The sequence below is a fragment of the Pecten maximus genome, chromosome 3 (assembly GCF_902652985.1).
Source record: "Pecten maximus chromosome 3, xPecMax1.1, whole genome shotgun sequence".
In the NCBI taxonomy this organism is placed as follows: domain Eukaryota; kingdom Metazoa; phylum Mollusca; class Bivalvia; order Pectinida; family Pectinidae; genus Pecten; species Pecten maximus.
Window position 1 is genome coordinate 25,684,018 of NC_047017.1, and position 26,990 is coordinate 25,711,007.

The following is a 26,990-nucleotide window of genomic DNA, read 5'->3' on the forward strand; positions in this document are numbered from 1 at the left end:
AATTGCATGGATGCTTTTCGGTGGTTTTGTTATAAGAGGATTCGCTGAAATCTAGGCGTATTTTCCGTCATTTCCTTTCTGATGTTATGAAGTTGTGTGAGGGCAAAGATGGTAATGTGCCCTCAACCACGATGAAAAATAGGATAAGACTAAGCATTTGCCGACACCATGAAAGTGGAGTCCGGCCCAAGGCCCTTAGAATTTTTGTCACGCAGCCGACTTCTCTTGTCTTGTAATCACCAATTATGAAGCGTACAGCCTTACGTTGTGCCCTCTCTAGACTATCTATCTTGAATTGGCAGCATGGATACCATGCATTACTCCAAAATTGACCTAACAAGGCAGAGGTAGGCTGACTTTCGGCAATTACGTGGGTAGTGTTTGAGGTTGCGGATAATGAAATCAAGGGAAAAGCAGGCCTTTTTCACAGTTTTCGAAATGCACGAGGTCCATCGAAGGTGTTCATTAATGATAATTCCAAGGTAGGGACACCCATTGGTTTGCTGGAGTATCTGACCACCGAGAGAGTAAAAGCGAGGCTTCTTGCTGTCAATACGAAGACTTCTGCCTTTCCTCGCATTGAACTTCATGCCACTGTCACTTGCCCAACATTCAAAGTTGTTGAGGTCGTGCTGAAGCAGGCACGTATCTCTTATTGATCTAATATCTCGGTAGATCAGGCAGTCATCAGCAAAAAGACGGACATGTCATTAACTGCATCAGGTAGGTCATTGATATAACAGAGAAACAATTAGGGTCCAAGGACCGTCCCCTAGGGCACTCCAGATAGAGCTGGTACAAGGGAGGATTGTTCTCCATCGATGACTACGTTCACGTCTCAATCGCAGAGAAAGGAGCTGAGCCACTTGTGGATGGCACCGTGGATACCATAGCTCGCAGTTTGTGATTGGACACAATATCAAACGCTTTGGAAAAATCGAATACTACAATGTCAGTAGGAGTTCATTTATCATTGCTTCGTAAAAGATCACCGGGCGATATATCTCGGCCCTATGATATTCCCTTTTTTAAACATAGGACTGACGTTAGCATTAGTCCAGACTTAGGCTAGTGATCAAGGATTATTGGAATGCTGGAACACACCAGGAAGACCTGGGGCCAATTCATTTGCACAAACCCTCAAAATCTGGTTTGGAATACCATCTGGGCCCACCGTCTTGTGTGTTTGAACTTTAAGAAATTTGGCAAACCCTGATGTTGTGAGGTGAGTGGTGGTAATGCATGTTTCACTCTGGTTGACCTACTAGGTGGTTGTGAGGTGTCCTTACTAAAGACTGAATATAATTGGCTATGTACGTGCCTTCTCTCCACTACTGTTCTTTAATACAGCTTCATGTTTGAGTGTTGGAACACCCACATTTCCATATCTCTTGGATTTTACAAGACGCCAGAATGGTTTGGTGTTACTTTATTGAGGTGGGATTTTACAAGACGCCAGAATGGTTTGGTGTTATTTTATTGAGGCCCTTCTCTATGGCGTTGTTAATATTAAAAAAACACATATAAACAAACATATTTGCACGAACCTATCAACGTTTCAGAAAACAACTGACATTCAGATACCATAACTCAGCAGGCACACACAGGATTTGGCCACAAAGTGTTGCAAACCCTATTCACTTTGACGCACCTAGAATGTATGTTGATATGTAGAGTATCAGGATTTCCAGTCTCATTCAGGAAATCGGCACCAATCTGTAGTAACAAATGTTGCTTTAACATTCCTCTTTACACCATTTAAACGTTCAGTTGACTATAAAATCCTCATGTACTTGTGTAATATACATACTCACTAGCAATATAATGGTACCGAGAACAATTGTGTAATATACATACTCACTAGCAATATAATGGTACTGAGAACAATTGTGTAATATACATACTCACTAGCAATATAATGGTACCGAGAACAATTGTGTACTATACATACTCACCAGCAATATAATGGTACTGAGAACAATTGTGTAATATACATACTCACTAGCAATATAATGGTACCGAGAACAATTGTGCAATGTTGTCCCGAAAAATAACACCTTGTCAGGATCATCTTTGGATCAATCCTAGTAGGTTTTATCTAAATCTTATTAATAGAATTTAAGAAGTTTAAAATGTATGATCTTTATGAATACCATGCTTACTTATTCATATTACATGTATATGAAGTAGCAATTTGGACCAGTTTGAAAAATAGCAACACTTGATCGGGACTTTGTGATAAATTTCAATCAAATCTTACTGGTGGAGTTGAAAAACAAAAGATGAATTTTTCAAAATGGCGGCCATGTCAGTCTCAACCCTTCAGGTCAGCTGACCTGAACTATAATGATGACTCATATCAGCTCAAAATGGCGTCAATTTAAATTCAGCATGTGCCGCTGATATCGACCAAAGTGATCTCGTTTTGTCAGAGCAACTAGTAGTTACTATTATTCAATTTTGTAGAAATGAACTTGTTCTTCTTTTGATGAAATGAGAAACTATCAAGAAACAAAGAGCTAAATCAAACAAGAAAGAAAAAAATGAAATTGAGGCGACAACCTGGAAAGGTTTGACCGTTTTTGGAGGCTTGACTTAAGGACCAGAGTTGGGCTGTGTAATGGACGTAAACAACTCTAGTTTGTCTAATCGCAAATAAGGCTTCACCAGGTGAAATCGGATCATCCAGGCCTAGGCGTGTTTTACTGAATGCTGTATATTTGTGCGCCGACTATATTTTTTCACACTCGTGATTGCAACAAAATTCTTGAATATCCTTGTGCCATTTTTAGTAACTCAATGTCGCATACAAACAAGTTCATAATACTAAACACTTAATACTTAAGAGTGTTAAATGGAACTGGTGAGGAGCTTGAACTTTAATCTTTTACGACACCACTGAAATGTCAATATTGGCTATAAGGTAAATGTTGTTGTCTAAAGCATACGCTAAAATGTCTTATCTTGACTACATTCGGATGCTGCAACCTCAACAGGACCTCGAAACATTGTCAAATAGGAAGATAACAACACTTGGCCCCTTATTCCTAAATTGGGACATACTGTCATTCACATACAATAAAACATCTCGGCGGGTAAACATCACCTCCATAGGTAACAAAGCCAACGTCATACGATGATTATTAGAAGGTAGACTCTACCTTTGAATACCAAAAATTGGCTTGCATTATTTTGATTTTTTAAAAATTTTGACATATAGTCAAATTTGTAAATTAATGCATAAAAACAAGATTTTTACTCAGACTACCAGGTCTAACTTAAATGACACAATTATTAACCGTCTTATAAACACTTCTCAATTGATGGACTAGACCCAAAACACTCCATCACTATCCCTTTGCCAAACGAAACAATGTTAGAGACACCATATATCTGTTTCGTTATTCTAGGACTCGTCGGTGATGCTAAGGACATCATATATCTGTTTCGTCCTTTTAGGACTCGTCAGTGATGTTTAGGAGATCATAGATCTGTTTCGTTATTCTAGGACCCTTCGGTGATGTTAAGGACATCATAAATATGTTTCGTCCTTCTAGGGCTGGTCGGTGATATTAGGGCCATCATACAGCTGCTTCGTCCTTCTAGGACTCGATGGTGATGTTAGGGACATCATAATTATATATCATATGATAAAATATAGTTCTAAATCCTAATGCATAATTTTCAACATTGGAAACAATGGTTGTCGGAGAAAAAGGGTTGATCTAAATACGGTGTATTTAGTTTGGATGAATTCTATCAACAATGCTACAGGCAAAAACAAAACTGTTCATCAACAATGCTACAGGCAAAAACAAAACTGTTCATCTACAATGCTACAGGCAAAAACAAAACTGTTCATCTACAATCAGAGCCCTTGCGACAACCATACATTTGGGGGAAATTGTGCAACGATGAAAAAAGGTGCAAAATGATGCTATCAACGGTATTTATTGAAAATATTTATAGGAAAAACTAATGTAAAGATTGAAGAGTTGCTACAGAGATTCAAACTAGAATAAGCATTACATACAACAGTGAAGATAACGTATCAATATGTTTGCTAATACCTATCAGATGTGACATATTTAGCACTGATCTATAGCGTTAATGGCGTCATGATCATAGTTCATTGTTTCTTGTAACTCGTATACTTGTCTCCGTGTCTCGTAACATCGCTTCTATCGAACCTTGGAGGCCTGTTTGGACGTTCCATCGAGAGTTTGCTCCCCTACTACGAATGCCATTTCTTTGGTGTATAATCTTCAGTTGGGAACTTATCGGTTGTCTTGGTTGTCTGGGTTGACAAATAGAAACGAGAAAAGGTTAGGAGTTTTCAGTGTCTACTAAGCACAATACGAAAAACTACCGATTTGATGAGGAACTTCATACTACCGTAGAATCCGTGAGGCGTTCAAAGTCAGGTGGTCAGAAAATAGTGCTTTCAACCAGCAGTAGGTGTTTTAATAAGATCATATGGACATACCTTCGAACTTTTGTGTGTTGATTCATTTGAACTAATGGCAGCTTAAGAGTAGCACTGAAACGAAGGGGAACAGAATAGCTAAAATCTCCTCCATAGGAAGACAGGAGTATGGCTAGGTAATGTTATCACCACAATCAGGCACACAATTACCACACTAGGTGAGGCGTTAAGATTCTTCATCTATTTTCCTCTAAGTGATTGACTCCTGATATTGTTCTAGCTTCTGTACCGATACAATAACAGAACAGAGGGAAGCCGTACGTTAGGTACTACCATCGAACCTTGCAACGAAGACCCGCGTCATATCGTCGTCATCTTCATTGTCCTATTTTAATTTATTTTTTTCTGGAATTGACCCGCGTCATATCGTCGTCATCTGCATTGTCCTATTTTAATTTATTTTTTTCTGGAATTGGTATTCTTTCTGACACAATTATTGTTCCTCCGTGAAGCAGTTAATATTGTGCGTGCCTGGTAACCAGTATTTAGCTTAATGGTCTCTGTGAGTGAAGCTCTTTCATATCACCCCCCCCCCCCCCCCCCCGCCCCCTTTACAAATGCCCGAAATCGACAACAGCAACTAAGTGACATTTCAATACATATAATCTAATTTTTGAGAAATTATCTAAATAATTCCCCCATTAATGGTTTAATGCGACAATTTTGCCTGAAACTGAAAATAAATCCTTCCCGAAAATTTACATAATCGGTTTCCTACTTCTCGGGAAAGTCGGTGATAAATTTAACTTACTTATTCGAAATATCAGTATTCTTAGCAAAACATAACTTATTTGTACCGACGACTAAGACGTTGGCAAGAGCACTCTGTACATAGAATACATAATTATATAAATGTATATACATCGGAAAGAGGTTGGATGATTATGGCGTAAATTTCCAGCTTGTTTTCGCCTCACATTGCTTTTAAACTAACGTTTAAAATGTAAATTAACGATGATGTATTCCATGGTTATTTGATTTTTTTTACTGCAATGGATTTCGTCTTTTGTTAATAGTTTGGTATCAATAATCCTTAAGGGATTCCACACAATACAACCTTATTACTAAATAAAAAACCTCCAAACTTCATTAAATTTTCCATGTAGTGTTATATGAACAGACAGACAAGGTAAAATATGTTGAAATGTTACAGTGGTGTTACCAAGCTCAATTGAGTGTTTTTCCCGATATTCTTCACGAAAGACACAAATGGGGGAGTCTCAATTCTGCATGGCTCCTACATCAGTTACTTCGTATAGATAACACACAGTTAATACTTGTTTTATTATTTATATATTATATAGTCATGTAAATGATAACCCATTTATTTCTTTGATTAAAAGATATGTCTGAGGTATCTCATTGTATATTGTAAGAGGCGACTAATTATGCACCCTCCCTCCTTGCATGGTCGGATTGGTTTCTCCTTTGCTTTCTGTTCAAGGGGCATTTGAGAGCCAAAGAATAAGGCCCACTGTATCCCACAGCAAGTTAATTATAGAACGTGAATAAAAAATCCCCCTGCCGAATTATGTGTTTTTTCTTCTCTGTTTTCCATTTTGAGTCATTGAAGTGACCAAGAAAGATCTGCAATATATATCTTGTCCTTTCCTTCCTGTTGTTTTCTCCTTTGATTCCTGACTGATCTGTCTTTCCGTGCTTTTTTTCTTCTATAGGTATCTCCCTCAGTACATGAAACTAGATTCTGTGAGGGATACAACATACAAATATCTGATGCGTTTTATAAAACCTACACAAAACCAACCCTTTTTCTTCTAAAGGAACTGTACAAACGACACACAGGATATTATAACCTATCAATACAATTAAGAGTAGAGCCGAATATGAATTAAACTGAATCACTCAGCCGTTACGTCTCCCTAGGACTCGTCCGTGATTCTAGGGACATCATACAGCTGTTTCGTCCTTCTAGGACTCATCAGTGATATTAGGGGCATCATACAGCTGTTTCGTCCTTCTAGGACTCGTCAGTGATGCTGTTTCTCTTATTGAGAGAGCAGTTTCAAAACAGCAAAATAAATGAAATTGTACAGAAACGTATGTTCTGGTGTCGGTACGCCATAGAAACTTAACAAATTATGAATATCACACTGAAAAAAATAAAGAGAAAATAACTGATATTGACTGTAGTTAGTAGTGAAACGTGTACGGAATTGTGTCAAAGACGACTGTAGCTAAACTACAGAAACGGCAACACAATGGTTCTTGTTTTAAAGCTAACGATGATCAGCAAATGTAGCAGGTAGACTGATAGATAGTAGACTTAACAATCCCACGGAGATACATGTATATTATATAACACAATAATACATTTTCATGAAAAGTTCAAACAACAGTGACAGACAACATACACCGTTGAAGAGAGTCTTATCAGTTAAAAAGAAAATTTAAACCCTCTTACATAAACTAGATATAAAATTTTTTAACAATTTGACATTATGCCATTATTTAAGGACACATAAACCTGTTAGTACAGCTGTACAGCGCTAGACCTTCACGCTCAAAATTTCTTGTATAAAAAAACAAGATAATGATTAACATAGCAATTGAATTCGGGAATAGAATACATTCTATATCACATTATTTTGTTAAAAAAAAATATAAATCGTGTTTAGGTGCTGTTGGTTATTAGGGCTGGTTGATATTGATGTTGATAGGACTTGAGTTTCTCTGTGTCATTATCTCTTTAGATCAAATGTGATGGACTGGTTTTCTTCACACACTGTCAACGGAACAGTTTTCTTTCGATTATAATTATTTTATTGATTAACCAAACTATAATAGTAGTAAACAACCACATTAATGTAAGTTTTTGCACAGTAATAGTATTCATTTCGGTCTTTAAAGTAATATAAGGTATCGGTTCTGAATTAAGCTTCATTTCTGTCGCTGGTGATTAACCTGAATATCAGTAAATATACATTAATTCAAAAATACGTGACGGCTCAAAGCAACTACGGTAATAACACCACTGCTACGTGGGCGGTGTTGTAGTTTTGTTGAATGATAACGATTTTTTTGCTGGAAAAAAATTAATCAACGCAAACTGAAGCCGAACATAAATCATATCAAGTTCATTGAACAAAGCAAATGGGCGAACTAACACGACTACCCTGAAACCATCCCCGCAACACCAATCTTACGCTTGAGTCTATTAACCATTTTGGTGATCTGACATACTCATGATTATCAAGAGATTTTTACAATCATTATAAATCTATTGATGTGCATAACCGTACCCCTCGTGGTGGGTATTACGGCATCCAAATCGTGCTTGGTCCAGTGTAGAACTTGTCTGTCACGGCCAAGCCGACTCCAGGGACACCCAGACAGTGTGAGGGGGCTGCACACCGACCTGTTGATTGATAACGCTGTCTAATTGCACTAGGCCTTAGAGTAATTACAATTCTGATTAAGGAGTGTTATCAGTCGTTATCTCAATCTGGACATCCTAACCGAAGGACCTGTTGTAATTGACTTACATTTATTCTGCTATAACGTCATATATTTGGTGGCCGGCGCTGCTCGACAGTCATTTCCGCCTTCATTAATGAAGAAAACTAATCTTCCACTAAATGTTGTGTTAGTCTAAGGAAGATGTATTGATCACCTTAATACCAGTTTGGATTAGAGGCATAACACACGACCCGGCAGACTGCCAAAATAACACAGATGTATATGACTGTGGACGGAATGAAGCATAATCATATATATCAATTTGCAATATCTAAGAGCACCCATTTGTAGCGTTGTATATATCTATTTAACATTTGAAGACCATCTTTTTTTTCGCTAATGTGGTTGTCCATCTTCGAGTACTTCATTTGATTGGAGTATATTGGAGTCGTGGCTTCTTAAAGAACTCTTGTTGAAAGTAATGACTTCATAATTCGAGTGTTAATATATGTGAATTTTTATTTCTCTGGTCACACGAATGTTTGAATTATCATTTTGACAAATAGTCATTGCACAGCATCTAATGAAGCAGAAAAAAATCAGCATACCGGTAAAATAATAATAATAAATTCCACTCTAAAACCGTAAAAAACAGCAAATAGAAAACAGTAATAGATACAGTACATATACACATTTATATATCTTTTGGTTAAGAGTATATAAAGAGTTTAGAGGGGCATTTTGACATTTTGCTGTTACAATCTACATGTATTGTTTAATTGCATAAAACTACAAGACCATAACATATCTGATGTAGGATAAACGAGACGAATGGTATGTAAGATATGTAAAATATTCTATATAAGTCAAAAAGAACAATTCGTTTCTAGTATCGTAATAAATGATTCCTACTAGTATTAAATTTTGACATACCAGCCCTTAGGTAGCAGTGGATCCCCAAACGTTTTCCTCTCAAAGTGTCCCCGGAACAAAAAACGATGAAAATCGATCCGTCCGGTAACTAATACAGAAATAATTATCGTCTAAATGATGTTATTATATGACACGTATACGGAAAACCCGTTATGGACAGCAGTGTGAGAATGGAGAATGCAATCATTGGACCTATATCATATAACAGCTCAAAACGACAAGTCTTCTTAATCGGTATAAATGGTATTCGTATTGTATAAGGCATTTAAATGGAGATACCATTTTGTTATATCTAATCTGAAAGACGAATACTTTCCAACATAATTTGGTACCATTTTCTGCGCCATTTTACTATCCTCTTACAAACACAAACGTTTTTGCTTACAGGTATTCGATTCCAAGAAATCTTTCCCTCAACCTTAATTGGCATTTGTTTTTGGAAAATCAATGATTTAATAGTCGATTCTGATTCTAATGGGAAAGGAACTTGCTTGTATATAGATGTTAAGGAATCTGTCCACTCCCAACTCAACAAAGCGTTGGTGGTGCAATAATACAACACTAATGTATTTATTGGCATCAATTGTATGATACTCAATAGCGAACTCTACGAAGGTAGTGCTGGTACTTATATATGTGATTATCGATTTAAAATAAAATAAAAAATTGACGAAACTGTTACATACAGAAATAAGAATAATTTATTTTTATAACTCTTTTGGTGACGAACGAGACATTGCCGTTGATGACGTACTACACATATGTCTTCGATTTCAACCACAAATAGTATGTGGAATGCATTTTAATGATTTGATATTTATTTTTTGCGGTGAAAGATGTTTTTTTGTGTTAAGTAACTTTTTTATTATTAAGGTCAGAATTCAAAACATAAGCTGGTAGGTGTTCCAGCTTCCAACAAATTATGTGATAGAGGTTGACGAAGAGTGTGGGCTCTAGTTCTCAGTAGGAAATTGTCTATTCTCTCGTGCAGTTTCCATGTTGGCTAGTATGACGAGTTGTTTTGTGTCGTTACCCTGGTTCTCCCATGACTGACATGCCATTAGTTGGATTTGACCTACAACGGTCAAAATTACGGGGTTGTTTACATGTTGATAGTCTGTAGTTGTTTCATTGTAGCTGATATTAAGTATCTTTTTTGAGTAGAATACTGTATGGAGTGAAAACCGAAACATATGGGCTCCTGATTTTTGGCTTGTGAGCTGTTCATGTAGATAAGTACCAATGAGAGAATAGATACTGGCCTTGAACTTATTATCAAGCATGTCAAAACACATGTAAAAACGGGAGAGTAAACTGGTCTATCAGGAATCATTTATATATTTTATAATGACAACTATCATTTTCATTGTTTGGAAATGGAAACTCGCATTTTTCTCTGAGAGCGCGTCAAATGTTGTGTCATTTTATCATGCTTTGGCTCTGACCTGTTCTAGGAATGACGCCATCGGCTACACTTAACTCTGAACATTTCCTTTCTTAATGATTACTGTTGAGGATGAAACCTTTTTGATAAGTCATTTATAAAGAATTTCCTGTTATACATTGACCAAGATATTTCACACACGTTCCTATGAAGGACTCTGTATGCTAGGGTATAAAACGTTGCTGTAGTATAAACTTAAACTCTATGAAGGATGAAGTCTTACGACCGCTCAAATCTCCAGAGTCACTTGAATACATAGTGAACACAATTCCATGAAGAGCGCCTGTCGAGAGAAGGTCAGGCAACTCTTCAAAGTGGACTATTAATGTATTAGCTACTAGCCCGAAGAGCTTGTCTCAGAGCTTGCTTGTCATAAGCCAAACATAAATTTACGTCTCACACGTTCTCGGATATTGATAGGAGGGGTTCAGAGTGGATATTAGTGTTTTACCGACAGCGCTGAAGGGCTTTCCGTGAAAATCAATTAGATATCTCCGATGCGACCTGCATGTGCCTGCTAACCACTTCCGGTTCCGGTGTTCTACTTTTGCTGTTGTTGATGCCATTGTTATTTCCACAATCATTTGTTATATACAGTAGATTGTACATCTGTCGTATAAAATACGAATTCCACACATGCGTTTTTTTTATAATCCTTGATGGTTGTTGACTTATACTTTATGTGCCTATCATTATATGGGAACGGAACCGATATCAGCTCGGTTACGGAATATCTAATACGTGTATAATATAGTTACATCAATATAAATAATGCGTATGAAGTTGTATTTCACTGTGTATAAACGTGATGATCTAACCCCCCCCCCCCCCCCCCCCCCCCAAATAAAACAAGAAATAAAACAACGAAATGTTATGTCACGTTCTAAAAACGAAAGACAATTTGTGACAATCACACATATTAATAAGTATCGACCACGTTAAACTTCAATCTAACATTCAAGACAAATGCTGGCAAACGCATGTACATCTAATTTTATATAATGGACAAAGATTTATAGACACTGTCAGCGTTATTAAATTATTGTATGCATGGTTTCCCCAAAACGTAATTTTTAGGACAATTACTAAACATTATTAAGTCCATTCAAACTCGAAACTTCACAATATTCCTCCTGGTAAAGTCTAACAACTGTCAGGTAAACACAGGAATGACGCCTGTCATTGTTAATGACTTACCTCACGTAAATATCACGACAACGGGACGCCGGGAAATAAGTTCAAGTGGATTATTATTAAAAACGACTTTGATATCCACAAAAGGTACACTAATTATAAAGTCCATTGGTACTTACAGAATTACTCTTGTGTAAAAATGTGTCAATAGTTACTCGTGCTTGTTCAAAACACTCAAGAACTTACGATGTCATTTAATAGAGTTTTATGACATATTGTGTATCAAGCACGAACAGTTTTAATATACTCCGGCGGTACGGCGGCGTGTAGCGGTACATCACTTTTCCATCTTCAATTTCTCTGACATATTTCATGATACCAAGATTGCTTTGTGTTGTTACAAGTCTGTTGGCAATAACGACACAATCACATATGTACTATGTTGTAATTGTTTAAGCAATAAATAATATGTACAAAAGATATGGGTGCTTAAAACACATCGGTCCTCGCGCAAACGGGAGTTACGTGATGTTATAATTTGTTGTGGTATAATTTACGACCCATGCAAGAGCTTCGATGATTCATCGCACTTGTTGGTCGTAGTAATAGCTCTTCAAAGCAAAACGTTTTTGTATCTTGATTTTAAAGTGTTCAAAACAGGAAGTTATATCATATATATCACCCAGCTTCCGCTCAAAATCCATCCCACAACCATTAAAACGAGTTCTTGTTAACGGGTATGCATTGACGACTGCCCTGCTTTTGAAAATTGATTGCGGTCATGCTGCCTCTCACTGCTTGAGTGACGGTTCTAGTGATTGCTGTCGGTGTCTGACACACATGTTTACCGATTCTGTCGACCAAGTGCTCCCTCACATACCATGCCTTGCATTACGGAAGTTGCAGAGCTATAGTCTCCGCCTCTGAAGCGTATCAGCTCTGTGTGAACGGGACGATAAATTGGCTTGACTTTCACAGGCACCAGACCATCGCCGATGATTGTCAATAAAGATGAATGCTTTAATGGTAGTAAACATATGAAATAATGGAAACAATAAAAATAAAACAATATATATATATACGGATCGGAAGCGTGTTTGCAGACAGAATAAGTAACGGTTCTTCACAAGGTTATATTGTATCTGTAATGGACATATAGCGACTCTTTGGAGTAAAGGTTTCTGGACCTCTCAATTGGTTTCTTTCCCATTACGGTCGAAGGAGCAGAATGTCGCAAACTAAATGGGACGGTAAGGGAACGACAATAATTTAAAACAGTAGACTTTTGTTGATTTCCCTGGGGCGCAGACCGCGTACCTGGGTTATTACACCCCAATAGCAATGATACGTTGGCTGGTATAATTGTACGATTACTGTCGAAAGGTCAGAAAAAATGGGAAACCCGCGTATTAGTCGGCATGAAGTGTCAATCTTCTAATAGGATCTTAACTAATGATTCTTTGAAGCTCTATCCATAGACGTATATAACGACATTGTGTAGTCTGTGTCATACTGGCGGGGTTAGAGACGTATATAACGACATTGTGTAGTCTGTGTCATACTGGCGGGGTTAGAGACGTATATAACGACATTGTGTAGTCTGTGTCATACTGGCGGGGTTAGAGACGTATATAACGACATTGTGTAGTCTGTGTCATACTGGCGGGGTTAGAGACGTATATAACGACATTGTGTAGTCTATGTCATACTGGCGGGGTTAGAGACGTATATAACGACATTGTGTAGTCTGTGTCATACTGGCGGGATTAGAGACGTATATAACGACATTGTGTAGTCTGTGTCATACTGGCGGGGTTAGAGACGTATATAACGACTTTGTGTAGTCTGTGTCACAATGGCGGGGTTAGAGACGTATATAACGACATTGTGTAGTCTGTGTCATACTGGCGGGGTTAGAGACGTATATAACGACATTGTGTAGTCTATGTCATACTGGCGGGGTTAGAGACGTATATAACGACATTGTGTAGTCTGTGTCATACTGGCGGGGTTAGAGACGTCTATAACGACATTGTGTAGTCTGTGTCATACTGGCGGGGTTATAGACGTATATAACGACATTGTGTAGTCTATGTCATACTGGCGGGGTTAGAGACGTATATAACGACATTGTGTAGTCTGTGTCATACTGGCGGGGTTAGAGACGTCTATAACGACATTGTGTAGTCTGTGTCATACTGGCGGGGTAAGATACGTTTTTAACGACATTGTGTAGTCTGTGTCATAATGGCGGGGTTAGAGACGTATATAACGACATTGTGTAGTCTATGTCATACTGGCGGGGTTAGAGACGTATATAACGACATTGTGTAGTCTATGTCATACTGGAGGGGTTAGAGACGTATATAACGACATTGTGTAGTCTGTGTCATACTGGCGGGGTTATAGACGTACAATGTATATAACGACATTGTGTAGTCTATGTCATACTGGCGGGGTTAGAGACGTACATAACGACATTGTGTAGTCTATATCATACTGGCGGGGTTAGAGACGTACAACGTATATAACGACATTGTGTAGTCTATGTCATACTGGCGGGTTATAACGACATTGTGTAGTCTGTGTCATACTGGCGGGGTTAGAGACGTATATAACGACATTGTGTAGTCTGTGTCATACTGGCGGGGTTAGAGACGTATATAACGACATTGTGTAGTCTGTGTCATACTGGCGGGGTTAGAGACGTATATAACGACATTGTGTAGTCTATGTCATACTGGCGGGGTTAGAGACGTATATAACGACATTGTGTAGTCTGTGTCATACTGGCGGGGTTAGAGACGTATATAACGACATTGTGTAGTCTGTGTCATACTGGCGGGGTTAGAGACGTATATAACGACATTGTGTAGTCTGTGTCATACTGGCGGGGTTAGAGACGTATATAACGACATTGTGTAGTCTGTGTCATACTGGCGGGGTTAGAGACGTATATAACGACATTGTGTAGTCTATGTCATACTGGCGGGGTTAGAGACGTATATAACGACATTGTGTAGTCTGTGTCATACTGGCGGGGTTAGAGACGTATATAACGACATTGTGTAGTCTGTGTCATACTGGCGGGATTAGACACGTATATAACGACATTGTGTAGTCTATGTCATACTGCCGGGGTTAGAGACGTATATAACGACATTGTGTAGTCTATGTCATACTGGCGGGGTTAGGGACGTATATAACGACATTGTGTAGTCTATGTCATACTGGCGGGGTTAGAGACGTATATAACGACATTGTGTAGTCTATGTCGTACTGGCAGGGTTAGAGCATATATAACGACATTGTGTAGTCTGTGTCATACTGGCGGGGTTAGAGACGTACAATGTATATAACAACATTGTGTAGTCTATGTCATACTGGCAGGGTTAGAGCATATATAACGACATTGTGTAGTCTATATCATACTGGCGGGGTTAGAGACGTACAATGTATATAACAACATTGTGTAGTCTATGTCATACTGGCAGGGTTAGAGACGTATATAACGACATTGTGAAGTCTGTGTCATACTGGCGGGGTTAGAGACGTACAATGTTTATAACAACATTGTGTAGTCTATGTCATACTGGCGGGGTTAGAGACGTATATAACGACATTGTGTAGTCTGTGTCATACTGGCGGGGTTAGACACGTTTATAACGACATAGTGTAGTCTGTGTCATACTGGCAGGGTTAGAGACGTATATAACGACACTGTGTAGTCTATGTCATACTGGCGGGGTTAGAGACGTATATAACGACATAGTGTAGTCTGTGTCATACTGGAGGGGTTAGAGACGTATATAACGACATTGTGTAGTCTATGTCATACTGGCGGGGTTAGAGACGTATATAACGACATTGTGTAGTCTATGTCATACTGGCGGGGTTAGAGACGTATATAACGACATTGTGTAGTCTGTGTCATACTGGCGGGGTTAGAGACGTATATAACGACATTGTGTAGTCTATGTCATACTGGCGGGGTTAGAGACGTATATAACGACATTGTGTAGTCTATGTCATACCGGCGGGGTTAGAGACGTATATAACGACATTGTGTAGTCTATGTGATACTGGCGGGGTTAGAGACGTATATAACGACATTGTGTAGTCTGTGTCATACTGGCGGGGTTAGAGACGTATATAACGACATTGTGTAGTCTATGTCATACTGGCGGGGTTAGAGACGTATATAACGACATTGTGTAGTCTATGTCATACTGGCGGGGTTAGAGACGTATATAACGACATTGTGTAGTCTGTGTCATACTGGCGGGATTAGAGACGTATATAACGACATTGTGAAGTCTGTGTCATACTGGCGGGGTTAGAGACGTATATAACGACATTGTGTAGTCTATGTCATACTGGCGGGGTTAGAGACGTATATAACGACATTGTGTAGTCTATGTCATACTGGCGGGGTTAGAGACGTATATAACGACATTGTGTAGTCTATGTCATACTGTCGGGGTTAGAGACGTATATAACGACATTGTGAAGTCTGTGTCATACTGGCGGGGTTAGAGACGGATATAACGACATTGTGTAGTCTGTGTCATACTGGCAGGGTTAGAGACGTATATAACGACATTGTGTAGTCTGTGTCATACTGGCGGGGTTAGAGACGTATATAACGACATTGTGTAGTCTGTGTCATACTGGCGGGGTTAGAGACGTATATAACGACATTGTGTAGTCTGTGTCATACTGGCGGGGTTAGGGACGTATATAACGACATTGTGTAGTCTGTGTCATACTGGCGGGGTTAGAGACGTATATAACGACATTGTGTAGTCTGTGTCATACTGGCGGGGTTAGAGACGTACAATGTATATAACGACATTGTGTAGTCTATGTCATACTGGCGGGGTTAGAGACGTATATAACGACATTGTGTAGTCTATGTCATACTGGCGGGGTTAGAGACGTATATAACGACATTGTGTAGTCTGTGTCATACTGGCGGGGTTAGAGACGTATATAACGACATTGTGTAGTCTGTGTCATACTGGCGGGGATTAGAGACGTATATTACGACATTGTGTAGTCTGTGTCATACTGGCGGGGTTAGAGACGTATATAACGACACTGTGTAGTCTATGTCATACTGGCGGGGTTAGACACGTATATAACGACATTGTGTAGTCTATGTCATACTGGCGGGGTTAGAGACGTATATAACGACACTTGTGTAGTCTATGTCATACTGGCGGGGTTAGACACGTATATAACGACACTGTGTAGTCTGTGTCATACTGGCGGGGTTAGAGACGTATATAACGACACTGTGTAGTCTGTGTCATACTGGCGGGGTTAGAGACGTATATAACGACATTGTGTAGTCTATGTCATACTGGCGGGGTTAGAGACGTATATAACGACATTGTGTAGTCTGTGTCATACTGGCGGGGTTAGACACGTATATAACGACATTGTGTAGTCTGTGTCATACTGGCGGGGTTAGGGACGTATATAACGACATTGTGTAGTCTATGTCATACTGGCGGGGTTAGAGACGCATATAACGACATTGTGTAGTCTGTGTCATACTGGCGGGGTTAGAGACGTATATAACGACATTGTGTAGTCTGTGTCATAATGGCGGGATTAGAGACGTATATAACGGCATTGTGTAGTCTGTGTCATAATGGCGGGGTTAGAGACGTATATAACGACATTGTGTAGTCTATGTCATACTGGCGGGGTTAGACACGTATATAACGACACTGTGTAGTCTGTGTCATACTGGCGGGGTTACAGACGTATATAACGACATTGTGTAGTCTGTGTCATACTGGCGGGGTTAGAGACGTATATAACGACATTGTGTAGTCTATGTCATACTGGTGGGGTTAGACACGTATATACCGACATTGTGTAGTCTATGTCATACTGGCGGGATTAGAGACGTATATAACGACATTGTGTAGTCTATGTCATACTGGCGGGGTTAGAGACGTATATAACGACATTGTGTAGTCTGTGTCATATTGGCGGGATTAGAGACGTATATAACGACATTGTGTAGTCTATGTCATACTGGCAGGGTTAGAGCATATATAACGACATTGTGTAGTCTGTGTCATATTGACGGGGTTAGAGACGTATATAACGACATTGTGTAGTCTATGTCATACTGGCGGGGTTAGAGACCTACAATGTATATAACGACATTGTGTAGTCTATGTCATACAAGCGGGGTTAGAGACGTATATAACGACATTGTGTAGTCTGTGTCACAATGGCGGGGTTAGAGACGTATATAACGACATTGTGTAGTCTGTGTCATACTGGCGGGGTTAGAGACGTATATAACGACATTGTGTAGTCTATGTCATAATGGCGGGATTAGAGACGTATATAACGACATTGTGTAGTCTATGTCATACTGGCGGGGTTAGAGACGTATATAACGACATTGTGTAGTCTATGTCATACTGGCGGGGTTAGACACGTATATAAATACATTGTGTAGTCTATGTCATACTGGCAGGGTTAGAGCATATATAACGACATTGTGTAGTCTGTGTCATACTGGCGGGGTTAGAGACGTATATAACGACAGTGTGTAGTCTATGTCATACTGGCGGGGTTATAGACGTATATAACGACATTGTGTAGTCTGTGTCATACTGGCGGGATTAGAGACGTATATTACGACATTGTGTAGTCTATGTCATACTGGCGGGGTTAGAGACGTATATAACGACATTGTGTAGTCTGTGTCATACTGGCGGGGTTAGAGACGTATATAACGACATTGTGTAGTCTGTGTCATAATGGCGGGGTTAGAGACGTATATAACGACATTGTGTGGTCTATGTCATAATGGCGGGGTTAGAGACGTATATAACGACATTGTGTAGTCTATGTCATACTGGCGGGGTTAGAGACGTATATAACGACATTGTGTAGTCTGTGTCATACTGGCGGGGTTAGAGACGTATATAACGACATTGTGTAGTCTATGTCATACTGGCGGGGTTAGAGACGTATATAACGACATTGTGTAGTCTGTGTCATACTGGCGGGATTAGAGACGTATATAACGACATTGTGTAGTCTATGTCATACTGGCGGGGTTAGAGACGTATATAACGACATTGTGTAGTCTATGTCATACTGGCGGGGTTAGAGACGTACAATGTATATAACGACATTGTGTAGTCTATGTCATACTGGCGGGGTTAGAGACGTATATAACGACATAGTGTAGTCTATGTCATACTGGCGGGGTTAGAGACGTATATAACGACATTGTGTAGTCTGTGTCATACTGGCGGGGTTAGAGACGTATATAACGACATTGTGTAGTCTATGTCATACTGGCGGGGTTAGAGACGTATATAACGACATTGTGTAGTCTATGTCATACTGGCGGGGTTAGAGACGTATATAACGACATTGTGTAGTCTATGTCATACTGGCGGGGTTAGAGACGTATATAACGACATTGTGTAGTCTGTGTCATACTGGCGGGGTTAGAGACGTATATAACGACATTGTGTAGTCTGTGTCATACTGGCGGGGTTAGAGACGTATATAACGACATTGTGTAGTCTATGTCATACTGGCGGGATTAGAGACGTATATAACGACATTGTGTGGTCTGTGTCTTACTGGCGGGGTTAGAGACGTATATAACGACATTGTGTAGTCTGTGTCATATTGGCGGGATTAGAGACGTATATAACGACATTGTGTAGTCTGTGTCATACTGGCAGGGTTAGAGCATATATAACGACATTGTGTAGTCTGTGTCATATTGGCGGGGTTAGAGACGTATATAACGACATTGTGTAGTCTATGTCATACTGGCGGGGTTAGAGACCTACAATGTATATAACGACATTGTGTAGTCTATGTCATACAGGCGGGGTTAGAGACGTATATAACGACATTGTGTAGTCTGTGTCACAATGGCGGGGTTAGAGACGTATATAACGACATTGTGTAGTCTGTGTCATACTGGCGGGGTTAGAGACGTATATAACGACATTGTGTAGTCTATGTCATAATGGCGGGGTTAGAGACGTATATAACGACATTGTGTAGTCTGTGTCATACTGGCGGGGTTAGAGACGTATATAACGACATTGTGTAGTCTGTGTCATACTGGCGGGGTTAGAGACGTATATAACGACATTGTGTAGTCTATGTCATACTGGCGGGGTTAGAGACGTATATAACGACATTGTGTAGTCTATGTCATACTGGCGGGGTTAGAGACGTATATAACGACATTGTGTAGTCTATGTCATACTGGCGGGGTTAGAGACGTATATAACGACATTGTGTAGTCTGTGTCATACTGGCGGGGTTAGAGACGTATATAACGACATTGTGTAGTCTGTGTCATACTGGCGGGGTTAGAGACGTATATAACGACATTGTGTAGTCTGTGTCATACTGGCGGGGTTAGAGACGTATATAACGACATTGTGTAGTCTATGTCATACTGGCGGGGTTAGAGACGTATATAACGACATTGTGTAGTCTATGTCATACTGGCGGGGTTAGAGACGTATATAACGACATTGTGTAGTCTGTGTCATACTGGCGGGGTTAGAGACGTATATAACGACATTGTGTAGTCTGTGTCATACTGGCGGGGTTAGAGACGTATATAACGACATTGTGTAGTCTATGTCATACTGGCGGGGTTAGAGACGTATATAACGACATTGTGTAGTCTATGTCATACTGGCGGGGTTAGAGACGTATATAACGACATTGTGTAGTCTATGTCATACTGGCGGGGTTAGAGACGTATATAACGACATTGTGTAGTCTGTGTCATACTGGCGGGGTTAGAGACGTATATAACGACATTGTGTAGTCTGTGTCATACTGGCGGGGTTAGAGACGTATATAACGACATTGTGTAGTCTGTGTCATACTGGCGGGGTTAGAGACGTATATAACGACATTGTGTAGTCTATGTCATACTGGCGGGGTTAGAGACGTATATAACGACATTGTGTAGTCTGTGTCATACTGGCGGGGTTAGAGACGTATATAACGACATAGTGTAGTCTGTGTCATACTGGCGGGATTAGAGACGTATATAACGACATTGTGTAGTCTGTGTCATACTGGCGGGGTTAGAGACGTATATAACGACATTGTGTAGTCTGTGTCATACTGGCGGGGTTAGAGACGTATATAACGACATTGTGTAGTCTATGTCATACTGGCGGGGTTATAGACGTATATAACGACATTGTGTAGTCTGTGTCATACTGGCGGGGTTAAAGACGTATATAACGACATTGTGTGGTCTATGTCATACTGGCGGGGTTAGAGACGTATATAACGACATTGTGTAGTCTGTGTCATACTGGCGGGGTTAGAGACGTATATAACGACATAGTGTAGTCTGTGTCACAATGGCGGGGTTAGAGACGTATATAACGACATTGTGAAGTCTGTGTCATACTGGCGGGGTTAGGGACGTATATAACGACACTGTGCAGTCTATGTCATACTAGCGGGGTTAGAGACGTATATAACGACATAGTGTAGTCTATGTCATACTGGCGGGGTTAGAGACGTATATAACGACATTGTGTAGTCTGTGTCATACTGGCGGGGTTAGAGACGTATATAACGACATTGTGAAGTCTGTGTCATACTGGCGGGGTTAGGGACGTATATAACGACATTGTGTAGTCTATGTCATACTGGCGGGGTTAGAGACGTATATAACGACATTGTGTAGTCTATGTCATACTGGCGGGGTTAGAGACGTATATAACGACATTGTGTAGTCTATGTCATACTGGCGGGGTTAGACACGTATATAACGACATTGTGTAGTCTATGTCATACTGGCGGGGTTAGAGACGTATATAACGACATTGTGTAGTCTATGTCATACTGGCGGGGTTAGAGACGTATATAACGACATAGTGTAGTCTGTGTCATACTGGCGGGATTAGAGACGTATATAACGACATTGTGTAGTCTGTGTCATACTGGCGGGATTAGAGACGTATATAACGACATTGTGTAGTCTATGTCATACTGGCGGGGTTAGAGACGTATATAACGACATTGTGTAGTCTGTGTCATACTGGCGGGATTAGAGACGTATATAACGACATTGTGTAGTCTGTGTCATACTGGCGGGGTTAGAGACGTATATAACGACATTGTGTAGTCTGTGTCATACTGGCGGGGTTAGAGACGTACAATGTATATAACGACATTGTGTAGTCTATATCATAATGGCAGGGTTAGAGACGTATATAACGACATAGTGTAGTCTATGTCATACTGGCGGGATTAGAGACGTATATAACGACATTGTGTAGTCTGTGTCAAACTGGCGGGATTAGAGACGTACAATGTATATAACGACATTGTGTAGTCTATGTCATACTGGCGGGGTTAGAGACGTATATAACGACATAGTGTAGTCTCTGTCATACTGGTGGGGTTAGAGACGTATTGAGTAGAATAGTTGGGAATTAAACTGATTTCAAAGGACAATAACAGTATTCTTTTACAACGCGGTGTTATCTATTGATATGATAAATCCTAAAGGCTGTTTGCATATACATGTTTAAATCCCAAGAGGTCTAGTGGTTAGGGTTCCGCGCTCTCACCGCGACAGGCCGGGATTCGATTCCCTGCTTTGGAACCTTTTTTTTCATATAATGCATAAGTGAATATACACTTTTGTCAAACCGACAGAATTAAGAAACCACATTGCTGTTAGAACCTCACAAAACATCATAAAAACCTGATATTTAAACTTATAAAAGGTAATCAGTGATATACCCATTCTTCAAAACGGAAACCAGTCAAATTATATTTGAGAATTTTCATATTTCATATTTTATTTCATATTATATTACACTGGAAAGAGTATAAAGAAACGAAGATCGCCTACTCTCGGTTTCAGCAACGTTCCCTAACTTAAGGAACTCCCTCAACATCAAATTTTCTACGTGAAAGTATAGGGGCCAGATCGTGGTCCATATAATATTTAAGCCAGGATACATTTATGCGTGTAAGAACTGCATTGAAAATGCATCGATTGCTCGTTTAAGGGTCAATGGTGTTAAACAATGTATATTGATTAGCTATATAATCTGGAGAAACCCAAATATCGTGCTTATTGCGTGTGTTTTAACTGAAGTCAGAATGTATCTGATGTTTATTACGCAATTCAAAGTTACCGGTATGTTATCTGATCGGTGATTGGATGAAAAGAAAAGGTATGAGTCACACTGACGCTTGGAATGTATATATCTTCTGTACAGCGAGTCTAACACCGAGCATAGTTTCTCTAGTGGATAAAGACACGTGTAATGAGCTCAATCGATGATTCAAATCGTAATGACGATCTCTCTTGAACCAGATTTCTAATCGTACTCACCAATTAGAAAATCGAATGAAAACACTTCGATTTTTCTGAAGGATTCTGTATTTTTCTTCCGTTTTACTGTGTTCTCGGCATTTGACTTCCTTACTCCCGGTACAGACGAGTAACAACCTTATTTTTATTCCTTTTTAAAATGCTGCGAATCTAGAGAATGTATTTCGAAAGGACTGGTATATGCTTCAATGTTTTATTGAAGGTGAGCCAGTACACTTGAAGTACATGGGGCATAAGCAATAAAATATGAACTCTTCCATGTTGAGGTATTTGAAAACGGATACGGTGATGAATATGAGATGGTTCATAAAAGTTAGATAATTTTCTAAACAAATATAACAAAATGAAACATTGTGATAGTTGTTTTGAAGTCTTTGAAAAAAAGTGCTTATCAATTTTTTTATACAGTTATATATATATATATATATCAGATTATTAAAACAATATAAACAACCTGGTTTTCTTACTTACATGACCTTAATTTCGAACATATGTCGCAATTACTACCAATCACTTTCAATTAAAATTTTCATAAATAATAATGTTCCAACTCAATGATTTTTAACAAGTGTACGGTAAATATACCGTCTGTTTATTGTTAATAAACAAGCGGGATCTGGCGATATGCAATTTAGAATTATGATTCACGAGGGTGTTCTATTTTCTTGTTTTAGAAACATTTTACGTTTTATAGATTGCCAATGTCTACGTGCCTTTGTAGTATTGGAAACATCCACTGCTAACCTAATGGAGTTTTACAAGCCATGGTTTGGTGGTGAATAGTTGTACGCCCTGCATAAAACACAAATGTTTTCCTAAGAGAACAAAGTTGTATTTCATTAACATTGTAACTCTAATTCATTTTGCAAATATAAACGTTATAACTGTCTACTGACACGCACGTGGATTCAGCTCCAACACATGTGATATTGCCGCCTCGTTCTGAACTGGATGCCTTGTGAGACTTATATAAAACTACTGTATGGTTGGCTCACATGTCGGTTTATTTTTGATATATGAAGACAAACTATTTTATATCCATTTGAATTTAATTACTGCATTTCACGAAATACCAGCAAATTCTGCTCATAATAAATTTTGTTCAATTTTCCTGCATCAAATATAATTGCTATACTTATTACCGTAAAGTCTTTGCATGGCCTATCTACCCTCTCATACTTCTAGATACCCTACTTTATACATGATTGGGAATTATTTTATAATATATAACTCTATTGTTTCTTCATATCTGCTGTATGGGTATATCTTCAGTGAGAAGACAAGTTTTTATTCCGATTCTAAACTCATTATTTTGTTACCCATCATGCATTGCAGATAGATAAAACAAGCACACTGGGTATAGCAAAAACAATACATGTCCCATTCCTGTCCCCACTAAAAAGTAACCGTGGCATTGATCTTGACCTTGACCTTGAACCAAATACCCTTGAACTCGAACTTTTTCTGAGACATTATGTTCATTTGATCATTTGAATATTGTGTGAATTTTGATCGAATTCCCTCCAGAAATTAAGCCGCTTTAGAGCGTTGGCAAAACCCCGCGAGATTACAAAGTCCAAGAGACAGCGAGACGGCAGGTATTCTAAAGTCCAAGAGACAGCGAGACGGTCGGTGTTCCGAAGTCCAAGAGACAGCGAGACGATCGGTGTTCCGAAGTCAAAGAGATAACGAGAAGGCGGGTATTCCAAGCTCAAATAGACAGCGAGACGGCAGGTATTCCAAAGTCCAAGAGACAGCGCAACGGTCGGTGTTCCGAAGTCAAAGAGACAACGAGAAGGCAGGTATTCCAAAGTCAAAGAGACAGCGAGAAGGCAGGCATTCCAAAGTCCAAGAGACAGCGAGACGGTCGGTGTTCCGAAGTCAAAGAGACAGCGAGACGGTTGGTGTTCCGAATTCAACGAGACAACGAGAAGGCAGATATTCCAAGGTCAAAGAGACAGCGAGAAGGCAGGTATTCCAAAGTCAAAGAGACAACAGCGAGACGGCAGGTATTCCAAAGTCCAATAGACAACGAGAAGGCAGGTATTCCAAAGTCCAAGAGACAGCCAGACGGCAGGTATTCCAAAGTCCAAGAAACAGAGAGACGGTTGGTGTTCCGAAGTCGAAGGGACAATGAGACGGTAAGTATTCTAAAGTCAAAGAGACATCGAGATGGCAGGTATTCCAAGGTCAAAGAGAAGGCGAGACGGCAGGTATTCCAAAGTCAAAGAGACAGCGAGACGGTCGGTGTTCCGAAGTCAAAGAGATAGAGAGACGGCAGGTATTCCGAAGTCAAAAGGACAATGAGACGGCAGGTATTCTAAAGTCAAAGAGACATCGAGATGACAGGTATTCCAAGGTCAAAGAGAAGGCGAGACGGCAGGTATTCCCATGTCAAAGATACAGTGAGACGGTCGGTGTTGCAAAGTCAATGAGACAGCGAGACGTCAGGTATTCCCAGGTCAAAGAGACAGCGAGACGGCAGGTATTCCAAAGTCCAAGAGACATCGAGATGGCAGGTATTCCAAGGTCAAAGAGAAGGCGAGACGGCAGGTATTCCAAAGTCAAAGAGACAGCGAGACGGTCGGTATTCCAAAGTCAAATAGACAGCAAGACGGCAGGTATTCCAAAGTCCAAGAGACAGCGCGACGGTCGGTGTTTCGAAATAAAAGAGACAACGAGAAGGCAGGTATTCCAAAGTCAAAGAGACAGCGAGACGGCAGGTATTCCAAAGTCCAAGAGACAGCGAGACGGTCGGTGTTCCGAAGTCAAAGATATAGCGAGACGGTTGGTGTTCCGAAGTCAACGAGACAACGAGAAGGCAGGTATTCCAAGGTCCAAGAGACAGCGAGAAGGCAGGTATTCCAAAGTCCAAGAGACAGCCAGACGGCAGATATTCCAAAGTCCAAGAGATAGCGAGACGGTTGGTGTTCCGAAGTCAAAGGGACAATGAGACGGCAAGTATTCTAAAGTCAAAGAGACATCGAGATGGCAGGTATTCCAAGGTCAAAGAGAAGGCGAGACGGCAGGTATTCCAAAGTCAAAGAGACAGCGAGACGGTCGGTGTTCCGAAGTCAAAGAGACAGCGAGACGGCAGGTATTCTAAAGTCAAAGAGACAATGAGACGGCAGGTATTCTAAAGTCCAAGAGACATCGAGATGGCAGGTATTCCAAGGTCAAAGAGAAGGCGAGACGGCAGGTATTCCAAAGTCAAAGATACAGTGAGATGGTCGGTGTTCCAAAGACAAAGAGACAGCGAGACGGCAGGTATTCCCAGGTCAAAGAGATAGCGAGACGGCAGGTATTCCAAAGTCCAAGAGACAGCGAGACGGTAGGTATTCCAAAGTCCATGAGACATCGAGATGGCAGGTATTCCAAGGTCAAAGAGACGGCGAGACGGTCGGTGTTCCGAAGTCAAAGAGACAGCGAGACGGTCGGTGTTCCGAAGTCAAAGAGACAACGAGAAGGCAGGTATTCCAAAGTCGAAGAGACAGCGAGACGGTGGGTGTTCCGAAGTCAAAGAGATAGCGAGACGGCAAGTATTCCAAAGTCCAAGAGACAGCGAGACGGCAGGTATTCCAAGGTCAAAGAGAAGGCGAGACGGCAGGTATTAACAGGTCAAAGATACAGTGAGACGGTCGGTGTTCCAAAGTCCAAGAGACAGCGAGACGGTCGGTGTTCCGAAGTCAAAGAGATAACGAGAAGGCAGGTGTTCCGAAGTAAAAGAGACAACGAGAAGGCAGGTATTCCATAGTCCAAGAGACAGCGAGACGGCAGGTATTCCATAGTCCAAGAGACAGCGAGACGGTCGGTGTTCCAAAGTCCAAGAGACAGCGAGACGGTCGGTGTTCCGAAGTCAAAGATACAGCGAGACGGTTGGTGTTCCGAAGTCAACGAGACAACGAGAAGGCAGGTATTCCAAGGTCAAAGAGACAGCGAGAAGGCAGGTATTCCAAAGTCCAAGAGACAACATCGAGACGCAGGTATTCCAAAGTCCAAGAGACAACGAGAAGGCAGGTATTCCAAAGTCCAAGAGACAGCCAGACGGCAGGTATTCCAAAGTCCAAGAGACAGCGAGACGGTTGGTGTTCCGAAGTCAAAGGGACAATGAGACGGTAAGTATTCTAAAGTCAAAGAGACATCGAGATGGCAGGTATTCCATGGTCAAAGAGAAGGCG

At 40.2% G+C, this 26,990-nt stretch overlaps 1 protein-coding gene across 1 annotated transcript; it reads left to right on the plus strand.

The window, feature by feature from the left end:
- Positions 1-303: 303 nt before the first annotated feature.
- LOC117322682 lies at positions 304-25,765 on the plus strand. The gene is made up of 3 exons (XM_033877620.1): positions 304-347; positions 24,422-24,953; positions 24,992-25,765. The coding sequence occupies exons 1-3, from the start codon at positions 304-306 to the stop codon at positions 25,763-25,765; spliced, it is 1,350 nt and encodes a 449-aa protein (XP_033733511.1).
- The last annotated feature ends 1,225 nt before the right edge of the window (positions 25,766-26,990 follow it).

What these genes read in the sequence shown, in the direction of transcription:
- LOC117322682 (XM_033877620.1), top strand. Translation starts at nt 304, where the DNA reads ATGGATACCATGCATTACTCCAAAATTGACCTAACAAGGCAGAG. An exon ending in ATTGACCTAACAAGGCAGAG is followed by an intron (nt 348 to 24,421) that starts GTAGGCTGACTT and finishes GGTATTCTAAAG; the next exon opens with TCCAAGAGACAGCGAGACGG. An exon ending in GTCGAAGGGACAATGAGACG is followed by an intron (nt 24,954 to 24,991) that starts GTAAGTATTCTA and finishes TCGAGATGGCAG; the next exon opens with GTATTCCAAGGTCAAAGAGA.